Consider the following 16,690-nt stretch of genomic DNA (forward strand, 5'->3'; position numbering starts at 1 on the left):
CTTAAGCAGCATGTTCACCTTCTTATACAGCTTAAGTACACATAAGAATACCAGATTAATTAACGATTTTTGGAGCAGGATCACTTCATTCTGTGATTTGTGTGTCCCTCATTACCTAAGAGCCCAGGACAGCATCCTACATAGCACTGCAGGACTTTGCTGAAAAAGGCGACCAGGAAGGACCATGGAGGAACGTCCCTCCAGATGTCTGGGCAAGATCAAGCCAGGGTTCCTATAAATTCTCATCTTCTGCATCTTTTCATAGCCCCACCCTATCCTTGCTGATCCCTCAGCGCCAGATGGGAAAACGCAATCTCCCTTCCAAACCAGCTGTTTTTTTTGTTCTTCTCTCACATGTGGCCCTAAATACAGAGCAGGAGTAGGGGACAGAGTGTTAAGGGCCATTTAATTTTTTTAAAGCTTATTACTGTACTTTATCCAAGAAGATTTGGGGCCAAGTTTCCAAATCAGGTGTCTAGAGGCTAGCACTCTAATCAGTATTCAGGCGCCTCTGTGTTAATTTAGGAGCCTAAATACAGATTTGGGGTAAAAATTTCAAAAGCACCTATGTGATTTAGGACACAGGACTTTGACTTTTGAAAATGTTACCTTTTTGCCTATTTTTAGACATTCAAGTTTGGCCCAAGTGTAAACGCTAAGAAACTTGAAAAATTTCTTATACTTAAATTTATTTTACTTGAAAAATTAAACTAGCTAAATTGATGTTCCATAAAGCCACATACACAATGGATGCAGTGTAATCAATTTTTTGGCACAAATTAAAAAAAAATAAGTACGGCTGTTAAATCTTTTAACTCCTGAAAAGGGAATGGGGAGTATTGGACCTTTTTTCCATTTTGTTTATACAAACATCAGTTTGCATAGTTTTACTAAAAATTAAGGGTATCTTTTTAAATATTCTGAAAGTAAGATTCATATCTTGTGCCTGTCACCTCTAGTAATAGGTATTTTCTTAAATAGAAATCCCAGAAGTTTCCCCACCAGGATAAAAAAAAGTCTCTAAAAATAGTCCATAATGTGAGCTTGCAAGTAAGTATTTATCTACTCTCACACAGCTAATGTATAATTAAGTTCATTATGTTAATTAGCAGTTATAAAATGCTATAATCTTATCTTCATTTTCACATTTATTATAGCATAACATTTCCACAATTTTATATTTATACATCGGATAAAACATTTTCCTAAAACCAGGTACAATAGGAAAAGTTATTTTTATAGAAAGTGTTATTGTAGAATGTGACACGCATCACATATAGAATGCTACTTTTAAGCAGGCTCATGAGGACAGGTGACTTTCTAACTTATTTGGGAATCTTGACACTTGGGATGTTCCTGGTATCCTTATTCCTCAAATTAACTGCATTATCCAGAGAATCATGAAACAATTCTTTCAGAACAACATCCTTCAGAGACATGCTGTAGGATACTCATTAGCTTCCCAACAAACAGCCAAATTGTCCCAAAGGTGCCAAAAGGCAAACCTTAAACAGCAAATTAAAAAAGATGAATTGAAATAGCAAAAATTACAGATGTTTGTGATGTGTGCCACTAGTAAATAATTGCCCAGACATACTAGAAGGTTTTTTTTTGGTTTTGTTTTGTTTTTGTTTTTTTTTAATTAAAGACACAAATGGTTTGCTGTTTCTGTTTCTATTGTATTGCATTTCTGGTTCTTGTTTAGTTTTACAGGGGCAGAAAGTGGGCAGTAAATAGGAGAAACAATAATCTAAAGCTAAATTAAAAAGCAAAGTAACATTAATGGTGTATATATCTCAACCTCCATTTACAATGGAGGCAACAAGCCAACACCTTATCCATATTCAAGTGCCTCTTAAAATTGCAAAAAGCCCTATTTCCACAAGAGGAAGTCAGTAACACAATTTAAATTAAAAACAAAATCTAACATATAGGCAGTTAACACAATGATTAAGACTTATTACTGTAGTGTCTGGATAATAAGTTAATAATAGTATATATTAGTAATGGGTAAAACGGACAACTTCTGCACTAAATCATGGAAAAAACCACACCTCCAGAATCAACTTCTGAATTCTCATTCTCTAGTGGAATACAACACTAGACTTTCTTTTACTGAATCAGATCCCATATCTTAGCAGTTTGCACTCAAAATTCCCAATGAAGTCAACTGCTGTTTTGGGTGTGCACAGAATGCACATCAAAGCCTCAAAGTTGTATCTGCACTTTCATTCCACATGCTCCTTTTTTCATTAGTTTCATATTTGGGTTTTACAACATAGGCTCTAGGTCTAATATGGTCTATATACTCAGTCTAGGAACAAACAGGACCATCATTACTGCTTCACTTGAAAATGTTGTGATTTAAAAAAAAAACCAAACAAACAAACACACCTAAGAGTGAGTAATACCTCAGTTTGGCCTCTCAAAATCATTAACTAGCATTTTTTTTTAAAAAAGTTATAAAGAATAAAAAAAAAGTTGTAAAACAGATGTGACCTGCCTATACATCTCTTGACATATTCCCCCTTTTAGAAAGGTAAAAAGTACATGTCCTGATGAATTTAAAGGCATATAATCTCATAGCAACCTGAAAAAACAGTACAGTGATGTATGTAATTATCTACCTACCTAAATGTGGAAACAGATCAGTTTCCAGTTGCTGTTTTCGAGTGCACAGTTTCACCAGTCTCTGTAGCCGGCTCATGCAGGATGAGTGTGGAGAGAAGGCTGTGGCTTTCATGAGGACCCGATCAGTCCTTGGTGGGTCCACAACAGGAGCCCTGGTGGGTGGCAGGAGAGGCAGGGGTCTCTTGTTAGACATCTGCCTTGCTTGTGCTATAGTGTGTGTGGTGGGTGCCACTCCCTGCATTGGTAGGCTGGTGTTCTGAGGTTGAGGTGACTTGCAGATGAAGCCCTGCGGTAGCCCTAAAGGCTTTAAAGAAGCTGATAAAGGTGGCAGATGGGAGTGCTGCTGCTGCAGTGGCTGCTGCTGCAAACGTGCAGGAAGGGGGCTAAAGTGCTCTTGGTGAACTTTTAAAATCTCTGTTTCTCTCTGGCGCTGCCGGTTTTGGGCCAACTTGCTCTGCAACTTTTTCCTCACCGTTGCCCCTTTCTTTAAGTCATCATCCTCTTCATTGAAAGCAAAGGGATCATCTAACTCTGCTTCCAGGTAGTGGAGAGGAAGCCTAGCCCCTGGTGGAGACAGGGACATCCCATCCAGTCCATTGGACATCTTCAAGGCCAGTGTGGGCACTGTCAGACTGAAGGCCATAGCATCCATCTGGTGCCTGACCTTCACTTCCTCTATTGGATCATTCTTTTTCTTCCTCTCCTTTTTAGGTATAAAGCCAAGTACCTGTAGGTGGCTGTTGCAGTACCTTCAAAAGTGAAAACAGTAAGTTCCTTTTTTCTCTTCTTTTAAACAAACACACTTAAGAAAGCAAAAAAAGATGAAACCACAGACAGGAAACCCCAACAACAACAAAAACCATCTGACCTGCCACTGAAAAAATTAGATTATTAACTCATGTTTGTGTATTAATGAGTTTCTACAATCACATCTCATGTTCCAGGTCCATAATATAAAATAAAAACTTCCACGTGAGAGAATTTATCATTTCTGGATTTTTAAAAGTCTGAGAGCCAAATACCTATCCTTTCAAAAAAAAAAAAAAAAAAAAAAATAAAAATCTATCCCTCATATCCTTAATGGACACATGGCAAGATGAACAAGACAAATGGACTGTATGATACATTAGAATAGAGGTTCTCAAACTGTAGTCCATGGACCACTAGTGGTCCGCAAGCTCCATTCAGGTGGTCCGCAGATAGTTCCCTCTAAAGGTGCACCCTTGGGCAGCCGCACAAAAGAGAACAAAGAGCCATTCACCTAATTAGTGGAGCCGCGCAGGCGTGGCTCCACTAATTAGGTGCCTGGATCCTGGAGAAGACACACATATAAGGTGAGGTGGTGGCCTTGGGGGGAATGGGGAGTAGGTCGGAGAGGGTAGTGAGGTGAGAAGAGGGGGTGGGGGGAATTTGGGACGTGCAGGCTGCGGCGGCCAGAGAAAGAGGCAACTTTCCACAGCCCCAGGGCTGCGGCTGCCGGGGAGAGACCCCCCCCTCCTTCCCAGCCCCAGCTCAGGAGCTGCTGCGGTGGGGGAGACAGGGAGAGACCCCCACAGATTTCTTCCCAGCCCCAGCTCGGGGACTGCCGCGGTGGGGGAGACAGGGAGAGACCCCCACAGAGTTCTTCCCAGCCCCAGCTCGGGGACTGCCGCGGCGGGGGACAGAGGGCACATCCATTGCATTAGAAAGGTCAGAATACTGATATTAAAATATGAGTTGTGTGCTTTTTATTTTTAGAACAGAAAAATATTCATTATTTTTTTTTAATATAGAGGTTTTATTCAGAGTACTTTACAATAGTTAGATAATGGTACAAGCAACATTTGGAAAGATCATTAAGTGGTCTACCAAGATCCTCAGCTATTTTCAAGTGGTCCGTGGGGGCGCGGGGAGGAGTTTGAGAACCACTGCATTAAAATATAAACTAAAAGGGCCCTGATAAGAAGAAAGCTATTAAGGGCTAGTCAAATGGAACCATTTTAAGGCATCCCACATTTAAAAGTATAATAGAGACTACTACCCCTGTGATCAGGCTGTTCTTTCACTATTAGTGAATTTGCACGGTTTTAGTGTGATATATGTTGTAAAGATAGAGTTAATGCATTTCTGTAATTGAGAGACAAATTACAAGACGCTTTTTCCATGGACAGTCTTGAATTGGAGATCTTTGCTGAGACGGGCCACTAGTTGTGTCTGATGATTAAGCAACTAAAAAAATGGCTTTAGCTGTAAGCTATTTTCCATGGTTAAGTACGTATCATAAAGAGCAACTGAGTAAATCCGAGCAAAAACTACATTAACATAGGCAAAAAATTTCTATCCTGTCATCACTGTGCATTGCTTATATAATGCAATGAAAATGTACATGCACATCATCACAAAAATGTGTATTTCAAGCTGCTATAAAATCAACTCTTTTCTAGTTAATTTTACTTTAAAACCACTGAAAGTCTCTCTCAGATGTATTAACACTAAAGGACTAGGGGTAATGATGATCTACATTGACAGATGACATACTAGATTAGGGGATCTAACAGATAATTAATTCTAGGCTGCCTAGATACTCTCGAACCACCAGGTGATTGGGAAATAGCAACTATGCTTTCTCTGCACCTGTGTAGAGTCTCAGATGTCAATGGAGGTCTGCCTATTTTAAGTTGCAGGATTGGGAACCATAATTCTTATAATTTAAAAAAAAAAAAAAAAGATTCAAGGAAGGAGGCTGAAAATTATGGGCTTGAAAGTTTAACATCTATATTAAAACCTGGAGATATTTATTGATAGCTTACGGACATGTTTGGGGAGGTACTATTTAACAGCTATGAGTCAGATTTCATTTTTAAATGAAATTACTTTTGGTCTATGTGGAAAGTAACCAATTGATTTAATATTTTCAAAACCTGGATTTTCAAAACCTCATGACAAAATTTAGCACTATAGATCAGCGGTTCTCAAACTGTGGGTCGGGACCATTTTAATAGAGTCACCAGGGCTGTCTTAGACTTGCTGAGGCTCGGGGCTGAAGCTGAAGCCTGAAGGATCCAGCCCTGGGCAGCGGGGCTCAGGTTACAGACTCTCTGGCTGGGGCTGAAACCCTTTGGCTTTGACTTCTACTACTTCTTTGGCTTCCCCATCTGAGAGAGTGGGAATTAGGCGGACTCAGGCTTTGGTCCCCCACTCCTGGGGTTGTGTAGTAATTTTTGTTGTCAGAAGGGGGTCATGGTGCAATGAAGTTTGATAACCCCTGCTGTAGATTATTGTTTAAATGCAAGTTAGCTAATAATTACAAAAGGTAATGAATTATTAGGTGAAAAGCAGAGGGCTGATACTAAATGTGTGCAATCTTTGTGGAAAAGTGTGAGAAGGAGATTCCTGCAGAAGGCATACTGAGAAGTATTTTTTTTTTTTTATTGACTGCTGTAATAGACAAGTCATTCAGGATGTAATACTGCTTCCGTTAAAGTCAATGGGAGTACTCACATGCTTAATATTAAGAAATTAAGTATTTTTAAGTAATATAGGTGTCAGTCTAGCAAGAGACACTGTCAGAATGATTTAAAAAAAAAAAAGGTACAAAATAAGCACAATGGAAATGTTTCTATGGTGTTTTTTTGTTTTGTTTTGTTTGTTATTCCAATGAAAATAGTTTTGTTTGGTTTAAACATTTCCCTGTAGTGTTTGTACCCAAACAACGCAGCCCTGTACTTGGGCATGAGCCAGAAGGTGAAACTGACTAATCTATTTTCATTGCCCAAATCAAAGGAAACACAAAAAATAAGTAAGAAAGGATAGGGAGTTAGATTACAAAAAATCATCAGTTTCAGACTATTTGTTTTTATATAAATAATTTTTAATCTGACATTTTCTCTAATATGGGAAAGGCTTTGGATCTTTTAAATCCTTAACAGATAGTGCTTCAGGATTCAAGGTTAATAGAACATTTACTTATACAGGTAATCTCTCTGGATACAAATCCAAAGATATCAGGCTATCATTTCATGAAACACTGGTTAAACCACCATGTGCAGGCCATTCCTGTGCTACAAACAAAGGGTGAGTCTGTTCTTTAAGCTGCGTGTATTGTTAGGGCTTCTGTTTTTCTAAGTTTATTAATTTCATTTGTGGGGGTTTATTTTTAGCAATTTGTGAGTTTTATATAGATGTCCAAAATCGGGGGGGGGGGGAAGGGTGAGGTAGTTCAGGGCTCTCTTTGAATATACTGTAATGAGTAATCTCGGTAATGTTCCCTTGTGCGCTTTAACATACTACTGTTTCAAACACAGCACTACATTAAAGTACACTAAGGAATCTTTAGTGCACACCAGCAGGGTCTACATGGATCATTTAATGTACAACACAACACATTAGTGCAGTTAAAATCATATCCCTGTAGTCCACATTACTGCTTGTTGTAGATCAGCCCTTATATACAAGTAACCATTTCCAATGTTTATTTGATAAACACCAATTTCTATTGATGGGTAGTGTTTTACTGATGTTTATCAGTTAAAACTGAATATCAGAAGTCCTAAGTATTTTATACTGAATGTCAAATAATATCATCATTTCCCCCTCCCCGCCTCAAAATCAGTGATAAACACATCTGTCTTTCTGGCATAGGCAGGGTGAACTGTGATCAACACATACTGTAAGGGAATGCGGTTGACCCCTATTAGAACTCAGAGTCAAACATGGAGTGTACAAAGGATATTAAGCTCCACTGGTTTCCAGCAGAAAAATCACTTTAAGGGCAAAGGGATTAGGGGAGCCATGTTTACACCTGATGTCTAACACATTCTGCTTTCTAGTGTTTTCAAGGCCTTGGAGTAGTGTTGAGTTCCAATTATTTTATTTAAAGAAAGATCTAGTTAAGTTGAAGAGTATCATGTATATTAAGAAAGATGACAAAATGGAAAGGAGGGACTTACAAATCAGAAGAGATTGACAGATGTGGATTTACTTAATTTTGAAAGATGATTAAGAGACGAAATGATGAGTGTTTAATCTATATAAAGTGTAATAGCAACATAATTAAAATAATAAAATTGAGCTTCATTGTTTATTTGCAGTACTTGGACAGGTCAGAATTAGGGGACAAATTCAAAGTTAAGAGAGAATATGTAATTTTACAAAGAGGCTTGAATAAGCAGAATAGACTTCTAATTGAGATGAAGTCATGTACCAATAGATTTAATTGAAGAACTTGAATGTTTAATAATTTAAAGGAATATTAACTATTTTTCTGGTTGGTGGTGGGGAAATTTTGTTTATTATCTTCTGATCAGATCTGAGGCTTTTTGCATGCACGTGCTTTTGCCCTCCTTTGTTGTAAGGTTGGTTTTTTTTTTTTTTTTTTTTTAAATAAGCTTCCAAATTATATAGGATGGAGATGAGTTATCAAAATGTTCTGTGGCTCACTTCTGATCCTACGCAATTATGTAACAAACTGTGTAATGAAAATGAGTTGTCTGATGTCAGATGAAATAAAAAGTCTTGGCACAGAAAATTAAAGGTGGCAAGTAAAGGATGAAGAAATGGCAAATATCTCCATACTGAACTGAGTGTGAAAAGCAAATCTCCTAGGATACAGATATATCAACATCAGCCAAGAACTGTCATTTTGTGCCTGTGCTCTAAACTTATTATTGGAAACTCATGAAACCCTACTGTTAAACTGCAAACTCTATTCTGAGATGCAGTCTTTGAAAATATTCATTCCAACATCTCTCGTTTGAGATTAAAGTTTTATTCCCTTCTTCACACACCGGCTGTCCTCAACTTTCAAAGGCTGTAATGCGACGCTTGTCATGCAGTTTAATTATTCTAGTACAACACACTCCAGAAGTTATCATAGTGTACTGTGCACATTTTGATACATTTTATTTTACACAATGAATTGGTTTCACACTTGAAAGATTAATATCAAATTACATGGGGACACATGGGACCTAGGAACTTTCACTAAATTTTGGAGGTTTTATAAAAAGTCTGATTAGAAGGTGAAAGGGATTTTGGCACACTTAGTTCTTGCATCTGAAATAAACAAATGTATCATTTGATCTGACAATTTCCATTATGATTTTTTTTAAACTTATCTCCAGTCTCTATTGGATACTAGCAGAGGAATGGTCAATGATTATCAAATCATGGCTTGAAATGATTCATACTGTGCCATCTGAGCATTTGCCCTAGAGCTTTTAATAAACATTCTTCTCACTTCATCAGTCTCCTCAACTGAAATGGCAGGTGAAGTGCAAGTTAATTTAGAGCACAATCCAACCGTTGTTTCAGACAAAAGAGGGAGCTGTGAACCAAAAAGGAAGTTATATGTAGGGTACAGTGGGAACACTATTAATAATGTGAAAAGTTAGCAAACGGCAGCTAACAACATGAAAAGTCAGCAAATAGCTGTCCATTTCTTTTTTTTTTTTTTCATATTCTGTTTACTTTTTCGGTTAAAAATAATGATTTCCATGGAACAAATCCCAATCTCAGATAGCTAATAAACCCTTTTTTTCAAAGGATGAAATACCATACTAGTGGTGAGAAGTGTGATAGTGGCTCTTCAGAAATAAAATGTCATGGGCACCATGCAGACAAAATTAGAAGTCAGACACAACATAAGGAAATTAAAAGCAAATTCTGCCCTTACTTACACCCCATGCAACTCAAATGATGTCAATGTTCAAACCAGTCTTAAATGGCAAGGAAGAATGGTCTTGTGGCTAATGCACCGGAACGGGATTTTGGAAGTCTGGTTTCAATTCCTGGCTCTGCCACAGACTTCCTATGTAACCTTGGGCAAGTCATTTAATTTCTGTGCCTCAATCCTCCTATGAGATATGGATAATACTTTCCTTCCACATGTATACTATGAAGATATATTTATTAACAAGTGAGAGATTGTCAGAGAATATGGTTATTGGGGCCATGTGAGTACCTAAACTGATGGAAACCTGAACTTTGACTCTGCCATGAGCTCCCCAAACTTTCACCAGGAGCCTATGCACTGTTGCAATTCCCCAGCTATATGTTTTGCCAACCCCCCCAAACCCAGATGTCCAGCCACAATCTTCCTCAAGCAATTCAAGCACCTTTTAAGAGCATCAATTCCCAGATATCCTCAGTAGCTAAACAAATGTAGTATGTAAAGGTTTGATCAGTAGACTTTGAAGTGAAATTTGAGGAAAAGCAGTAATCTTGCTTGCCTTTATCCTTGGAATTCTTCCTTTTCCCCTATCTAATTCCCCACAAATAACAAAAACACATATTGGTCATAAAAAAAGGCTTACAGAAACATACCGATATTCAATCTATTTGACCCCTTTCTCCCTAACCGTGAAGAGAGTTCCCAATCAGTAATACCAAATTTGTAGCCAAGCTGACTGAAGCTATTTCTAATTCATTGGGGGCCACCATCACTCACCTACGGTCCTCAGATTTGGGGATAGGGTTGGTGCAGCGCTGGCTGTTATACTTGGCCACATATTCACATTGCTTGAAGGGGGCAGTCTTGTCCTCCAGAACGTGTCTGATACAGAAGGCGTAGCCGTTAAGTCGCCTCTGCTTGCACAGTTTGGGGCTATACGAGCACAAGGGCTTATTGTCAACCTCAGAGAAGTGTATGTGTTTGCCTTCATACATCACGTGACTCTATTCCTTGTGAACATCAGCTGAAAGAACCAAAAATATTAAGATAAATCACATGAAAAAAAGATGCATTAAGTTCTGCATTTTGTTTTTGTTTAGGGGAAGGGCACATGACAGTACCTGATTTTAAATCTTCTGTACCATATCAATGTTAGGAGAGAGCCCCAAGGAGACCACTATCCTGGAATGATGACGAGTCAGATGAAGCAGATTGTCTAAGGAAAATATCAAAAAGGGTCCAAGTCAGTCAAGATTAAATCAGACGGGACCGTTTTGCATAGCAAGCAAGGTGTTGGATGTTGCTTCTCAGCATGTGGCTAAGCCAACACCCAACAAATTGGATTAATTAGATAATCCACATTCAATTATTAACTGGAATGTAGACACATCACTAACCCAAATTTTTTGCACGCTGGTACTCAGTGGAATACATTGCTCAGAATAACCTTTTGAAGATAGTAGCCCTGATATGTTAGAATTTAATTTTAGCACTCATGCAGCACAGAAAGTTTTTGCTGTAGCTGAATGGCCCACATTTGGTGTACGGTTTTCAGAATTTGTAGTCCCCACAGACTGCATAAATCTGTAATCAGCCTTTTCCAAGGCCAGCCAGACTTTTCTTACTTGTCATACTTATTGGGAGAAAGCCTGGCTCTATTGAAGTCAATAGAAGAACTCCCATTGGTTTCAGGAAAGCCAGGATTTCGCCCATTAGCTGTAGCAGGGAGTCATTTTTTAAATGCAGACGTTACTAAGGTATAAGGAAAGAAATGTGATCTCACATGCCACCCATTTCAATTCTGGATTCCCCACCACTCTGGAGTTTTTAGCAATCACTTCCTTCTTTTCCAGAGCAGCTTTCGATTAGTTTCAGCTCTACATACATGATGCAGCTGCTTTGCTAATGCCCAACTTACATTGTGAAAATTGTTAGTAATGATCACGTTCAAATATTAACTAAACAAGCAACTCTGAAGAATTGAAACGCAGTCCCGAACTTGATGTGCTCCGTTTTTTCAATTATTAAGTTCTGTACACCATGTACATAGAGGTGCTATTCATGGGATAAGTTGATTTGTCATATGCTTGTGTAATTTAACACATACCAGCTGATTTATCCTCTTCCCCCACTAATCCTTCTTCCTGGGAAACATTTTAATATTGCAAACTACCATGGAGCTACAAAGTCTGCCAGAGAAAGGTTTCCTCCACTCCACCCAAAAAATTGCACTCCTATCTGAAGCCCAGTTCAGTCCTGGGCCAGAACAGCTTTTCTATAAATGAAAATGTCATAACTTAAAAGTTAATTATCCAGTGGCCCCAAAGGACTAGAAAGGGAGCTTTAATATTTTGGAAATGGGAGCTTCCCACTATGGTCTAGTGATCACTTCCAGCCTGATAGCTCCCTGAGAAAACTACTTTAGTGTTGTGACATTTTTAGGTCTAGAAAAGCTGTTTTAAGTCATTTTTGAGCGTGTTAAAATGTCTCTCATACTAAGCATTGCACAGTGGTACTTAGGGTAACAAAAGAACCTAGATTTACAAGGAAAGGGAGACAAGAAACAATTTCAATAAACTAAACAAATACTACAAAACACTTCTGACATAGTTTTACATCTAACATATGTGACATACCCACTACTGAATACATGATGGGGTAATATGCCATAAAGTGTTTACTGATAAGTTTGGGGGGAGCTACATAACTCATTTGTGAATAACGAGGGCCATTCCAAACACATGCAATAAAACTTTTATACCAGATCACTCTCTGCGTGCGCACACACACGTGACGTTAGTACTTCATTTGCACCAGAACAATGAAGCACAAATATAAATCAACATCTTATCATACCCCAAATTAATTCCAATAACTATTTATACTATTGAAGCCAATATCAATCACTTTAACCAATTTCTCTGAATGTTCCGAGGAGTGAGTACTATAGAAATTCAAAACCAGTCACCAGAATATATCCCATCAGAATGGATTGGAGATCTATTGTTTCCTTGTACTTCTCAGTCTGTCTGTATCCATCTGTTGTCTCTTGTCATAGTTAGATTGTAAGCTTTTTGGGGCAGGGACCATCTTTCTGTTCTGTGTTTCTACAGCACCTAGCACAATTGGGTCCTGGTCCGTGAATAGAGCTCCTACGCACGACAGTAGTACAAACAACAACAAAAATGATAATAATAAAGCAAAGACTATTAAGGCACTGGATTTGCTCTTTAAAGACATAAATGGTATGGATCCCAGTTATTTGAAAGATTGCTTCATCTATTACTATGGCAATTGAGATAATCTGAGGTTCTCTAGTTAACTGCCTGGTAAAAATAGAACGGCGGGTGGGGGGGTCCTTTGCTCTGGAATTTATTTCCCTCCTTGGTTAATCAGAGCTTGGATTTGGTGACATTCAGGACAAGCTGCAAGTTCCAACAGTTCTCCTGGGCTTTTGCAGAGAAGAATGTGTGTTAATTAAGATTATTTAACACAAGTTTGGTAATCCATTTAGGCAAATCCTTGAAAACTTGGGATGCCTAATGTTGGGCAACTAAATCCACATTTAGGCACCTAAATAAGTAGCCTGAGTTTCAGAGGTATAGAGCACCTGTAGCAACCACAGCCACCTCTGAAAACTGGATGACTCTCAAAGAAATTATTTAAACTATATTTTTATACCATTTCCTGTAACAAAAAAGTAGAGAAAAATATTTATTTATTTCTATTTGAAATTTGAAGTTTTTAAAACTACCCTACTTACACCTCCTGTCCCGCCCCCCACAAAAATTAGTTCTATTAAAGAAACAGTTCCATTGCAAAAAGAAAAGGAGGACTTGTGGCACCTTAGAGAGACTAACAAATTTATTTGAGCGTAAGCTTTCGTGAGCTACAGCTCACTTCATCGGATGCATTCAGTGGAAAATACAGTGGGAAGATTTATATACACATATACAGAGAACATGAAACAATGGGTTTTATCATACACACTGTAAGGAGAGCGATCACTTAAGATGAGTTATTACCAGCAGGAAGGGGAGGGGGAAGGAAGAAAACCTTTTGTGGTGATAATCAAGATGGGCCATTTCCAGCAGTTGACAAGAACGTCAGAGGAAAAGTGGGGGGTGCGGGGGGGGGGAATAACATGGGGAAATAGTTTTACTTTATGTAATGACCCATCACCCCTATCATCATCATCATCCATCATCATCAACTAATTCAAGCCTAAATTAATTGTATCCAGTTTGCAAATTAATTCCAATTCAGCAGTCTCTCGTTGGAGTCTGTTTTCGAAGTTTTTTTGTTGAAGGATAGCCACTCTCAGGTCTGTAATCGAGTGACAGGAGAGATTGAAGTGTTCTCCGACTGGTTTTTGAATGTTATAATTCTTGACATCTGATTTGTGTCCATTTATTTTTACATAGAGACTGTCCAGTTTGACCGATGTATATGGCAGGGGGCATTGCTGGCACATGATGGCATATATCACATTGGTAGATGCGCAGGTGAACGAGCCTCTGATAGTGGCTGATGTGATTAGGCCCTATGATGGTGTCCCCTGAATAGATATGTGGACAGAGTTGGCAATGGGCTTTGTTGCAAGGATAGGTTCCTGGGTTAGTGGTTCTGTTGTGTGGTTGCTGGTGAGTATTTGCTTCAGGTTGGGGGGCTGTCTGTATGCAAGGACTGGCCTGTCTCCCAAGATCTGTGAGAGAGTGATGGGTCGTCCTTCAGGATAGGCTGTAGATGCTTGATGATGCGTTGGAGAGGTTTTAGTTGGGGGCTGAAGGTGATGGCTAGTTGCGTTCTGTTATTTTCTTTGTTGGGCTTGTCCTGTAGTAGGTGACTTCTGGGTACTCTTCTGGCTTTGTCAATCTGTTTCTTCACTTCAGCAGGTGGGTATTGTAGTTGTAAGAACGCTTGATAGAGATCTTGTAGGCGTTTGTCTCTGTCTGAGGGGTTGGAGCAAATGCGGTTGTATTGTAGAGCTTGGCTGTAGACAATGGATCGTGTGGTGTGATCTGGGTGAAAGCTGGAGGCATGTAGGTAGGAATAGAGGTCAGTAGGTTTCCGGTATAGGTTGGTGGTTATGTGACCATCGCTTATTAGCACCATTGTGTCCAGGAAGTGGATCTCTTGTGTGGACTGGTCCAGGCTGAGGTTGATGGTGGGATGGAAATTGTTGAAATCATGGTGGAATTCCTCAAGGGCTTCTTTTCCATGGGTCCAGATGATGAAGATGTCATCAATGTAGCGCAAGTAGAGTAGGGGCATTAGGGGACGAGAGCTGAGGAAGCGTTGTTCTAAGTCAGCCATAAAAAGGTTGGCATACTGTGGGGCCATGCGGGTACCCATCACAGTCCCGCTGATTTGAAGGTATACATTGTCCCCAAATGTGAAATAGTTATGGGTGAGGACAAAGTCACGAAGTTCAGCCACCATGTTAGCCGTGACATTACCGGGGATACTGTTCCTGACGGCTTGTAGTCCACCTTTGTGTGGAATCCATTACAATCTACATACCACACAGACTATGCTGACAGCTTGTGCCAGAGACTCTCAAAGAAACTGCGGAACCACCTGATCAACATCCTCTACAGCAAACAGGGAAAGATTAAGAATGAGCTCTCAAAATTGGATACTCTCATAAAAAAACAAACAACCTTCCACACAAACTTCCTCGTGGCTGAACTTTACAAAATCTAGACAAGCCATTTACAACACACACTTTGCTTCTCTACAAAAGAAAAAGGACACTAAACTATCTAAACTACTACATGCCACAAGGGCCCACAACAGTGGTTCCCTTAACCCACCCAGCAATATTGTTAATCTATCCAACTATACTCTTAGCCCAGCAGAAGAATCTGTCCTATCTCGGGGCCTCTCCTTTTGCCCCTCCACCCCACGAACATGATACAGTTCTGTGGTGACCTAGAATCCTATTTTCGACGTCTCCAACTCAAGGAATATTTCCAACACACCTCTGAACAACATACTAACCCACAGAGACCTTCCTACCAAGACTACAAAAAGAAGGATTCTGGGTGGACTCTTCCTGAAGGTCGAAACAACAGACAGGACTTCTACATAGAGTGCTTCCGCCGACATACACGGGCTGAAATTGTGGAAAAGCAGTATCACTTGCCCCATAACCTCAGCCGTGCACAACACAATGCCATCCACAGCCTCAGAAACAACTCTGACATCATAATCAAAAAGGCTGACAAAGGAGGTGCTGTCGTCATCATGAATAGGTCGAAATATGAACAAGAGGCTACTAGGCAGCTCTCCAACACCACTTTCTATAAGCCATTACCCTCTGATCCCACTGAGAGTTACCAAAATAAACTACAGCATTTGCTCAAGAAACTCCCTGAAAAAGCACAAGAACAAAACCGCACAGACGCACCCCTGGAGCCCCGACCTGGGGTATTCTATCTGCTACCCAGAATCCATAAACCTGGAAATCCTGGATGCCCCATCATCTCAGGCATTGGCACCCTGACAGCAGGATTGTCTGGCTATGTAGACTCCCTCCTCAGGCCCTACGCTACCAGCACTCCCAGCTATCTTCGAGACACCACTGACTTCCTGAGGAAACTACAATCCATCGGTGATCTTCCTAAAAACACCATCCTGGCCACTATGGATGTAGAAGCCCTCTACACCAACATTCCACACAAAGATGGACTACAAGCCGTCAGGAACAGTATCCCCGGTAATGTCACGGCTAACATGGTGGCTGAACTTTGTGACTTTGTCCTCACCCATAACTATTTCACATTTGGGGACAATGTATACCTTCAAATCAGCGGGACTGTGATGGGTACCCGCATGGCCCCACAGTATGCCAACCTTTTTATGGCTGACTTAGAACAATGCTTCCTCAGCTCTCGTCCCCTAATGCCCCTACTCTACTTGCGCTACATTGATGACATCTTCATCATCTGGACCCATGGAAAAGAAGCCCTTGAGGAATTCCACCATGATTTCAACAATTTCCATCCCACCATCAACCTCAGCCTGGACCAGTCCACACAAGAGATCCACTTCCTGGACACTACGGTGCTAATAAGCGATGGTCACATAACCACCACCCTATACCGGAAACCTACTGACCTCTATTCCTACCTACATGCCTCCAGCTTTCATCCAGATCATACCACACGACCCATTGTCTACAGCCAAGCTCTACGATATAACCGCATTTGCTCCAATCCCTCAGACAGAGACAAAGACCTACAAGATCTCTATCATGCATTCCTACAACTACAATACCCACCGGTTGAAGTGAAGAAACAGATTGACAGAGCCAGAAGAGTACCCAGAAGTCACCTACTACAGGACAGGCCCAACAAAGAAAATAACAGAACGCCACTAGCCATCACCTTCAGCCCCCAACTAAAA

At 39.9% G+C, this 16,690-nt stretch overlaps 1 protein-coding gene across 2 annotated transcripts in view; it reads right to left on the reverse strand.

Annotated features, from left to right (window-relative positions):
- The window catches only part of INO80D (INO80 complex subunit D), a 56,315-nt gene that overhangs the window by 28,447 nt on the left and 11,178 nt on the right, over positions 1-16,690 (reverse strand). The window contains exons 1-4 of one of the 2 annotated variants that reach the window (XM_043505630.1): positions 12,249-13,004; positions 10,402-10,496; positions 10,058-10,304; positions 2,632-3,380 (exon numbers count right to left, since the gene is read on the reverse strand). In XM_043505630.1, the coding sequence (XP_043361565.1) occupies positions 2,632-3,380; positions 10,058-10,275 (967 nt within the window). In that variant the 5' untranslated portion in view covers positions 10,276-10,304; positions 10,402-10,496; positions 12,249-13,004. Of the gene's footprint in view, positions 1-2,631; positions 3,381-10,057; positions 10,305-10,401; positions 10,497-12,248; positions 13,005-16,690 lie in introns of those variants that run through there. The other variant, XM_038421972.2, reaches the window with a different exon arrangement.

The sequence above is a fragment of the Dermochelys coriacea genome, chromosome 11, assembly GCF_009764565.3.
Source record: "Dermochelys coriacea isolate rDerCor1 chromosome 11, rDerCor1.pri.v4, whole genome shotgun sequence".
NCBI lineage: Eukaryota > Metazoa > Chordata > Testudines > Dermochelyidae > Dermochelys > Dermochelys coriacea.